The sequence below is a fragment of the Alligator mississippiensis genome, chromosome 7 (genome assembly GCF_030867095.1).
Source record: "Alligator mississippiensis isolate rAllMis1 chromosome 7, rAllMis1, whole genome shotgun sequence".
Taxonomy (NCBI): domain Eukaryota; kingdom Metazoa; phylum Chordata; order Crocodylia; family Alligatoridae; genus Alligator; species Alligator mississippiensis.
In genome coordinates, this window is record NC_081830.1 from 23,083,352 (window position 1) to 23,094,107 (window position 10,756).

The 10,756-nt window shown below is 41.7% G+C and overlaps 1 protein-coding gene across 1 annotated transcript in view; it reads left to right on the forward strand.

The window, feature by feature from the left end:
• The window catches only part of DOCK5 (dedicator of cytokinesis 5), a 146,313-nt gene extending 135,568 nt beyond the window's left edge, over positions 1-10,745 (forward strand). Inside the window, exon 52 of the mRNA XM_006276811.4 lies at positions 6-10,745. Within this exon, the coding sequence (XP_006276873.1) occupies positions 6-107 (102 nt within the window). The 3' untranslated portion in view covers positions 108-10,745. The remainder of the gene's footprint in view (positions 1-5) is intronic.
• Positions 10,746-10,756: the final 11 nt, after the last annotated feature.

The window sequence follows — 10,756 nt, forward strand, 5'->3', positions numbered from 1 at the left end:
CTCAGGTTGCCCCACCGCTGCCCAACAGACGTGAAGTCAAACCCCCCCCTCCACCTCCGAAAGCAAGAAAATCCAGCGTCCTCTCTTCTGAGCAGGGACTGCAATGAGGATTAGCACCCTTCTGCATGCTCTTTAGCACCTTGATTGAAATGGCTGCTTTCTTTTTATTGACGTGTTGGGTTTCTCCAGCTATAAAGATGGGCAATTTGGCCTTCCTTTCCCATCCCTTCCCTGGAAGTTTTCCTGTAGGTAATTGCAAAACAAGCCATTTGAACTATGTATATTTTAAATTTCCAACCTTCCAATTTTACCTACGCATATTGAGACACTAACCTTTGGAGAATCTCCCAGTTTTAAAATGGAGGCTATGTGAGCAGGAGCTCAGAGACTGCTCGGGCTGGTTTTCTTGTTTTTTGCCACTAACATGAATTCAGCAGTGCCAACATCTAGAGCTGCTCCACTGGTACAAAACATGACGTGCACCAGTGTGCACGTCAAGGTAAGTCGCATCAATGCAATACCTTCTGTATATTTTTGCTGCATGTGTACATTACAGCCTCACAATTGTGCAGCTACAATAGTGCAAAAACCGAAAATGTAGAAAAGCCTTAATTCATATGAAATGGATGGCAGCCTTCCCTATCTGCAAAATGCAGCCCACCAAGGCAGCAGGCGTCTGCATGGGATGCCATGACTCCATTCAAGTTGCTTCCTGGAGTTTTGATTGCATGCCGAGATCTAATGGAAGCATCAACTGAGCATCACCTGCCTGAACCAGGCATTGCTCTAGATCACTCCTGTGTTTTAAGAACGATGGGAGGATTGCCAGTCCTGCTCCAAAAATAGAGGTAGCTCGCTCCCAGTGGAGAGTGCAGGTTCACCACTTCTCTTTCTACTTTGGCTGTTGATTGTTCACTTAATACTGCAATGCAGTTGAAGCTTGCCTTGAATATTGCTATCTACCAACCCGTACGCACACTGGGACTTTGTACACCATTTAGTTGATTTTAACAACTAAGTAATGGTGTAAGTTTTCACTCCCATGACAGATTACTTTAGGATCAGCTGAGGTTGAAGTTACAATCATCTCATGAAGATGGGGAGGGAGAGGGAATTAGGGGGGCAATGACTTTTGAAGTTAGCAGATGCAAAAGTGGGCTTGCAAGAATGTAAATTAAACTCTTGCCCAAAAAGCTTCAAATCCAGATGGTCACAAATACACTTCCCTTTACAGCACCCAATTATTGCAACACTCCAACACTGTGCCTTTTGTCTTGCCGTTTACATTGTGCTTTGCCCACTAAACACCTGACCAAACTCTTAACAGTCATTGGACTTGACTAAGTCATAGTTATTACTGGGATGGACATGAAAGACTTGGCAGTGTAATCTTATGCATTTTAATACCCTGGATTACTCCAACTTCATGTTCTTTGCTGACTTGTGCAGTTAAAGGATGTTTTATTGAATCTGCTCTAATTCCTCTCATAATTCATTCCACTTCGTTGTTTTTTAGTGTGCATCAGCAGCATTCTTTACATTCCTCTGAAATAAATAGGGTTTTTTTATATATGTAATTCATGCAAAAATAGATATTCCAAATTAGTAGAATTATAGTTATTTCCTGTAGGTTGTACAGTGACTGGCAGATTTATCAACGTGCAATAGAAGCGTTAATCCCCTCATTCATGGATCAGATGGACTGTAGATTCACTTGGCTTTCACAGTTGGACTGTCCTGGTGACTGAAGTTTATGAATAAAATCTTGAGTCTGTTTAAATCCTATAGGACTTCAGCTATTTGACTCGACTGGTACCAGGATTTCACCCTTCTTTGATTAACACCAGTAGCATTGACAGATTGATTTGCACTTTGTGAGGTCTGAGCTAAAATAGCGACTTGTTTCTGAAGTTGTTTGGTGGTTTCTTGGGCTGAAACTCACCTAAGCAAAGGGCTAGCATGAAGCTTGTGGAGCACTTCAATTACAATGAATTTTAAGGTCAGTTTTCTCTTTCGAAATGCATGGTAGTCTTTCTGCTCCCTAGGATCCAGAGGATCAACAGATGGAGTAGATTTTCTGTTGTGCTGAGCTGCCTATTGCAGAATTGATGCTTAGGGGCACTTTTTAAAATCTTCATAATTAAAAACTTTCTTTGTACACCTTGAAGTCGGAGCTGCTGGTTTCTGCCACGTTCACAAGCAGCTTAAAAGCCAATGGAGTTTTATTTTTTAATTTATAAGTTCTTAGGCAGAATACTTGCCACGTCACCCTGCCCAGTATCCTGTTTATAAACATTTCTGTTGTACTCCATGAGTTCTTTCCACTGATGTACTCAAGGGAAGGGGGAAAAAAAACAGTCACTGAATAACTGTTGTTCCTCTCTCGTTTCAGAATCTCAGAAAAAAATCTCAGAGGGTGGCCAGCTAAGGAGTTAGGATCTGTATATTTATCCAGAGTTTAGGAGTATATGGATCCTTGATATAGGTTTGGTTGCTTATTCCTAATCCTTAATTGATCTCAGTTAAATTAAAACAATTTACACCAGATGAGGATCTGGCCTATAGATTTGTAATAGTCTAATCTCCATCTCACATCTGGCAATACATACTGTATATTCTTGCACACAACATGTACCTTTCCCCTGTGAATCAGCTTCATAAAGTTGAGGTGTGTGCATTAAGTGGGGAAGCTGATCTCTCTGACTGGGATAGAAGCACCCTGCTTTGATTCCCGCTTCCCAGTACAGCAGCTGGTGCATTATGATTCAGGCAGCTGAAGGAGGGCCTTGTTGCACCTTATGCTCTGAGCCACATAAAAGTTGATCAGTGTTAGTGCTACCTTGGCGTTTGGAGCAGTCGCACCCTTAGTCTACAAACCTTCTCTGACTGTCCCTCAGCTGTCGAGTTGTGACTTTGTCACTAGGGGCATCTATACACGTTCTGGTGTGGTGGGGAGGTGCTTTTAGTTAAAGCAGCTCTGAGAGCTGCTGTAATTAAAATGCCTGCAGTGTCACGTGTATCAGCATCCCTGTGCTTCAAAATGGCAGCAGGGGCACTTGAACTACAGCTTGTTCGACAAACTTTAGTTCAAGTGCCCCCGCTGACATTTTGAAGCATGGGAATACTAAATAGTCTTGACATGGAGGCTGCTGGAGCATGTTAATTAACACGCTTCAGCAGCTAATTGGCACACATTAGAGCAGACCTCCAGCATGTGTAGGTGCCCTAGATTGGTGTTTCTCAACCTGTGGGTCACAACCCAAAAGTGGTTTGCAAAAATATACGAAAGGGTTACAAACAAACTTTAAAATTGGATTCTTCTGTAAAGGAGAAAAACATGGGAAACTGGGGTTTGTCCCTTGCAGGCTGGCAGAGCGTTAGCCTGCCAGGGGCTGCTTGGGGCCCCCTATGCCTCATGCATCCACCTCTGTCCCACTCGCTGTGAGGCTGGGGGTGGGGGGCAGCAGGTCAGGAGTGAGGGGCACGGTGTGGAGACTGGCCCTCAATGTTTACAAATTGGTCCTGGTCTGAACAAGGTTGAGAACCACTGCCCTCAATGCCTGGTGAGCAGAGACAGGACTAGGAGCTGTTGCTGAGTTGCCACTTAAGGGCTTGTGAGTCAGGACAGGTTTCTGTCCCTGCTGTACAGGTGGGGGCGAGAGATACCTGAGGACTTCAATTTGTGCAGCAAATCTGTGGGAAGTAGCACACCTGAATTGTTCAGGGGCTGCCAGTGAAACCCTGGCATAACTTTGAGCTGCATAACAAATGCTTAAAACTACTTTAAGGGGTGTAGGTTGTAGCCGTGTTGGTCCAAGGACTAAGATTAGGGTGTGTATACTATCACAGGGCATATTGTTTGTGAGATAATACGGTGACTCCGTTGATATGAATTGAGATGAAGCTGATTTGCACTGGGGAAGTGAGAGTAAGCTTGCAAAAAGGTGAATTACTGAGACATTCTTGGGATGTGGAGTTTTTCTCTTCTGAGTAGTAATTAGGTTTGCTAACCCTAACTTTCATGATGGTACTGCAGTCTGATCTTGCGGCTTCTGGAAAGTTTTTCTGACCTTAAATAAAGCATGCATTGTGATTTACACAGTGCCTGAGACAAGTGTTTCCTCCTGTCCTGATCTTTGCTTAAAACATGTTCATTTTGTTTTTAATACTTAGGGACTAAATGATAATTTTAAGAAGTGTAAAACTTGTTTCCTTTTTTAAAGTTTTCAGTTATTATCTCTGAACTAAATGGAATGAAGGACTCATTAAAGGCAGTTACGGTTAGAAGAACAACTGTAAAATTGGCATTTCAAAACCTTCTCAAAATGAATGGGAATGTTTTTCATTCACTTCCATGAATACTGGATCATACTAATAGACATTAGAGTTTCATAGTAGCTAGGGTTAGGAGGGATCTGAACAGATCATCTAGCCTGACCCCCTGCCACAGGCAGGAATGAATGCTGGGTTCACAAGACCCCAGACAGGTGATCATCCAACCTCCTCTTGAATTTGCCCAGGGTAGGGGCGAGGACCACTTCCCTGGGAAGTTGGTTCCAGATTTTGGCCACCCTAACTGTAATATATTGCCTTCTGATCTCTAACCTAAACCTAGTCTTCATCAGCTTACTACCATTGTTCCTTGTCACCCCAGGTGATGCTGGGGAGAAAAGGGCTCTGCCTATTTGCTGTTGATCTCCCCTGATGAGTTTAGGCGGCCACCAGGTCCCCCCTCAGCCTCCTCTTGCTGAGGCTGAACAGGTTCAGGTCCTTCAGTCTCTCCTCGTAGGGCCTGTCCTGCTGCCCTCTCACCATCCTTTTTGAAGTGCGGTGCCCAGTACAGGACGCAGGACTCCAACTGCGGCCTGACCAAAGTCGCATAGAGGGGGAGTATCACTTCTCTGGACTGGCTTGAGATGCACCTTTGGATGCAGGACCAAGGTATGGCTGGCCTTGCTGGCTGTGATCTGACATTGGCAGCTCATGTTCATCTTGGAGTCAGTAATGACTTCAAGATCCCTTTCTGCCTCTGTGCTTTCAAGAAGGGAACTCCCCGGTCTGTATGTATGCTATAGATTTCTTCTCCCAAGGTGCAGCACCCTGCATTTGTCTACATGAACCCCATCCTATTCTCATCTGCCCACTGTCTAAATCTAGTTGCAGCCTTTCTCTCCCTTCAAGTGTTTCCACCTCGCCCCACATCTTAGTGTCATCAGCAAATTTGGACAGCGTGCTTTCCACCCCCTCGTCCAAGTCGCTGATGAAGATGTTAAACAGTGCGGGCCTGAGGACCGAGCCCTGGGGTACCCCACTGCTCACATCTCGCCAGGTTGAGTACAACCCGTTCACCACTACTCTCTGGGTGCACCCCATCAGCCAATTTTTTTACCCATCCAACTGTGCAGGCATCAATGCCACAGTCACTTAATTTATTGATGAGAATGGGGTGAGAGACCATGTCAAAGGCCTTCTTAAAGTCTAGAAAGACTACGTCCAGTGTGATACCATCATCCAAGGATTTAGTTACTTGGTCATAAAAGGCAATCTTCTTATCTTCCTGCCAATTCCTACTGCTTCTTGTGGGACATTTATTTAATATGTTCACTGTCCAGTGATCTACATTTTCCCTCCTGTTATTTCAGCCATAACTTCCATTTATACCTGCTCCATTATTTTTTCAAGTATTAGTGTTAGTAGACTTCAAGAACACACTGAATGGTTTTGTATATCTTCCTGAGAGACTGATCCCAGGACCACTGGGTGAGCTTTGGGTCAGACCCATAATCATTACTTATCCAAAGGTGTGTCGGCTATGACAACTTTGTAGTTGTGTTCCATACATTAATTTCTCTCACCTCCTTGATTACATTTGTCGTGCTATACAGTCAGCCTTTTTTTTTTTTTTTTTTAGCATAGTTTATAGATTGCCAGAGGTCACTTTAAAAACTTTTGGCTCTTCAGAGCCTTTCAGAGAACTGAATTGCACATTCCATCTGTCCAGGTTTCTTTTGTCACATGGTATTGGAGCGATTGCATCAAAATCCTGTCAGCTAAGTCTTGAGCTGACTTCCTATTTGTTGCTATGATTTTTCAGTGTTGTGGGTGAGCTGGATTTACGTAAAGAGTTTGGAGCTCTTTATCTCACCTGTCACGCACACTGCAGATTTTGCAAAGATCTGAATTGGGAACATCTCTAACTGTAAAGCTAGATCGTCATTTGGCTTAAATTTAGGGGATCCACTGAAATCACTACCAAGGATAAGATGTATAATATTAAAAAACATTGACCATGGCTCTAATGCAGACTTTTGTACCATAATCACTCCTGCTCACATGCTGCCCAAACTAGTGTCATCATTTCATTGAAAAACAGAAGCCATTGGAACCTAAACAAAGCCCCTTTCACTAGAGCAGTGTTCTCGCAATTAATTTTTGTTCAAACTGGAACAATTTTATCTTCTCTAATAGGTTTTTTGGCTTGTGTTTGATTCCGGGTAAAAGCAAAAACTTGCAGAAGATGCTTCTGTTTTGCTTCTTGGATGGCTGTATAAACAGATTGCATTCATTAAAGGGTCATATCAGATTCACATCACAAAACAAGTTGGAGACATTTTAGAAGTCGCACTGTAGTCACATCACATATGCTATAGCACATGCACAGCTGTCTGATGGGCTGTTGCCTTCTCCAGGGACATCTTTGAAAACCTTTCTGGACATCTTGACCACGTTTCACCCTATCTCTCTGGTGCATCGCGGTACTTGTCAGATCCACATTATGTTCTTGGACATAGACATTGCTTGACTGGAAAACCTCAGGGTTTTCTTTTCCTTTTTGCTTGGAAGCAGTCTCTTCCTGCTATTCCTAGTCCATATGCACATGCACACCTACTGAAGGACCTGATCCTGAAGTCCTGATTTAAGCAAAACTCAGTTCAGTGAACATTTTTGCCTGAGTGAGGGGTCCAGATCTAGTCCCGAGTGAGTAGTGTGTCTGTGTGGGTTTATCTGTTTATCTGCCATGCTTCCACGGAGTCTTTTGAGAACAAGATGGTTACAGTGTTAAGTTGCTTCTTGCTTTTGATAAAGTCAGTGGGAAAATGTTAACCTACGCTAAAACTGTTGCAGTTTCTCCGCTGAGTAAACTAGAGGGCTGTAAGGACATCAAGTATTATTATCGCTGATCAGTTTAGCTCAGGCCTAGTCTCCTTTCTCTGCCTTTCAATTTATTTTGTAGAAGTGAGTTAAAGTTAGCATTGTGTTTCCCTGCCACATGTCTGTAGAAGGAAAAAGGGGCCTGAATGAGAAGTTTGTATCTGAATAGCTGTGAAAGTTGAGAGAAACTTTGAAGCTGCTCTTTAATTCTGCAATGGACCAAACTCAAAATTTTCCTCTGAATATGCTCGAACTTTGATAAGATGTGAATCAGACTCGGATATTTTTGTAGCATGGGCCCATCTCGATCTATGGCCTGACATTTTCTTCTTTCTCCTGTTGTTTTCCATTCTTGAACTTGTTACAGGGGCGACTGGCGTGCAAGTGGTTAAAACTCTTGTTGATATCCTAGATGGTTGATGAGTGATTTAATTTCTCTCCTACCTGAGTGGTTCATCAGTACTAACACCTGAGCTAGCAAGTGTTGATGCTACCTAAGTGGACTTGGGAGAACGAATTGGGTGTGTTAGCTTTCTTGCATTTCCACAAATGACTCCGTTTCAAGAAGCTCAACACTTCTTTTTTCCCCCCTCTTGTTTTGGCTTGAGCTCTGGCTGATGTAAGTTTTGTTTTTGCTCCTTGGCCTTCCTTACAGTTTAGAAGCTCAACCAAGTTCCAGAGACAGTGGGCTTCTATAGACATGTGGGGAGCCTGATCCGATGCACTGGAAATCCAGTGTTGTAGCGGACTCAATTAATAGACTGCTGGAGCACAGAAATTGACGTGCTCCAGCAGCCTTCCATGTAATGTGTATCGGCATCCCTGCACTGAAAATACAGTGGCAGGGTGCTTTGAAATAAGACACATTTGAGTTTTAGTTCAAAGCGCCCCGCTGCCATTTTTTCAGCACAGGGACATGACACATGGGCACTTTTTAATTAGCATAGCTCACTAACTAATGCACCCGGTGCCACATCCCAAATCACATATAAAAATGCCATTTGTGGTTGTTCCTTCTGCCTAGGAATTTGCACCATTGCCTGTTAAATTCCTTCCTTTTTCTTGGTATGTTGCCTACACAATTCAGGCTTTTTTTTGTTGCTGCCTTTGTTGTCTGGCCAGTTGGAGATCCTTGTGAGACTTCGCCCCTATTGGAGAGAGACAGCTGTTGGATGTCTGTAGAGTAGGGAATAAGGAGGGTGGCACTTCCCTTTTTCCAAGGAATTTTGATGAGTACTAAATATTACCTTCATCTTTCAGCCCTTACTGTTAGGAAAATTGCCTTAAAGGTTTTATTAAGGTCTTGTGAACCCAGCATTCATTCCTGCCTGTGGCAGGGGGTCAGGCTAGATGATATGTTCAGGTCCCTCCTGACCCTGCCTACTATGAAACTATTATTTAACCATGCCTGCAATCTGTATCCTCTTTCTCTAACCTGTGTTATCCTCTGTCACTGTTGTCTTTATTTTGCTGCAGGCATGCTCCAAAAATAGTTTAATTTTCATTAAAGATGTATAACTGACTGCCATACAGAAGGGGACAGATCCTGAGCTGATGTAAATAGGTACACATTCATTAGAAACAAGGAAATAATATTTTCTAGTGCCTTAAGTGATTAGAGAGTCTAATCCTGTTTTCAAAGGTGATTTTTTTTAAAGGTATTTAGGCTGCTAAATATATAGGGAAGTGTCTAGGGGGCCTGACTCATTGAAATCAATAAGAGGTGTCTAGCTGCTTTTGAAAATCCTACTAGTGGTCCAGCTCAGCAAAATACCACTGAGCTGATTTAGGACTCTTTCATTACCAGAAGTAACAAATACACTCCTGTTTTAACATTGGGAGTTAAGATCCTCAATTACTTGGAGATTTTTGAAAACGTTAATTCAGTGCATCTCAAATGATTGGATAAAAGTAAAAAACAAAAACAAAAAAACAAAAAAAAAATCCCCCCCCCCACTTGAATTACATTTAATCTCTTAATATCAGTAATGAAAGCAAATGACATTTTCATTTGAGCACAGTAATGGAAAAAAGAAGAAATTTAAAAAGTGAACCCAAACCTAACCTATGTACAAGGAAAAAAATGAATCCCACTTTAGCCATATTGAGTTCTAAGTCACAAAATATTTTTTCTCTGTTGAGGAACTTGGTTGATACTTGTCGCTTGGATGTTCTTTATTTAAAATACATAATGCTGGGATAAATTCTATTTAAAATATTACAAGTGAAGCTCTACAGGAGAGAAATGGGCAGCCTCCCATTCCAGTGGGTTACTAGATTAGGAAAAGTAGTTGACCCCAATGAGAGCTGTTCTGTGATCTGCAGTGGTAGAAAATGCAGCTGTGCCTGCAGAGCAGTTGTCAAAATTATGAATTGAACAAACTTCACATGTTTGTCAGCAGCATACCTTCCACAGATTTACAAGTCAGACTTGTAGTGATGAAGATATAAGATTCATTGCTGCAGATTTACTGTCATTATTTATTTTTATAATTGTAAATGGCATTTTTAAAAAGTTGGATGTCTAATTTAACTATGTATTTTTTTATTTTTTTTGGTAGCAAAAACATTCCTGAACAATGCTGCTTCCCTTTTTCAATGCTTTGCCTTCTATATTAAAAGCTGCTTTAAATTCACTGCAGTTATTTTCAGACCAGATTATCCAGTGGACCAGGGAGAACCTCCCTCTGAAACTCTAGAGAAAAATTAAATCCTGTGTCATGGTTCTCATGACATTGAAGAGGTGGGATTTTCAAAAATACACAATGATGGCTTAATTCTGTTTCCATGAAAATCCCACTGACTTCTAGTGTAATAAATAACTACCTCTGGAATTAAAGAACATATCCCACTAGGAACAATATGTGCTTTGGAGAACCCCATCACAAAAAGTAATGTCACATGATATTAAGGTGTGTGCTGTTGACCTAGCAATCTTCCATTTCAGTCAGTGGAAAGATTACCTTTAAGTAATTGGAATTAGATTGGGGAGAGGAGGTGTACATATGTACTTCTGACTACTCTTACAGGGATGCTGGCCATCTATCTGCAGCTTGTTGCTTTCAAACAAAGCTGTATGTACTCAGCAGCTCTAAAATAGGTACTAGGTTGCATTAACTGATGCTATTGGTATTAAACGTTTAATGCCATGACCTGGGGATATATCCCTCTTGAATTCAGGAGAGTTACCAAGCCATTGCTCTATAGACACATGGCTTGGTAAGTCTACTGAATATATATATTCTTTGCAAGTATGAACATTTTGATTCCTTTGTGATTCTTGACATAATGACTTGGTTTTAAAACCACTACAGGCTGCAAGATGTTTTGTTATTCCTTCATAGGCAAATCAGCAATAAACGCAGCTTTTTAAATTGGCTCTGAAGAAAGAATCAGAGCTAAGCTTTGGAAAAGGGATGTTGCATCCCCTCAAAGTGAAAAAGCATATGATTTACAAACACTGTAAAGCAAGGTGTATAAATGTCTGTGTTTTTAAAACATTGTATTAACTGTTGTAAAGTTTGTAAATATGTTGGTTTGTTGTTGTTTTTTTTTAAATAAATGTAGTTTTTATGGGTGAACCAGCAAACATATCTTCTGTGTG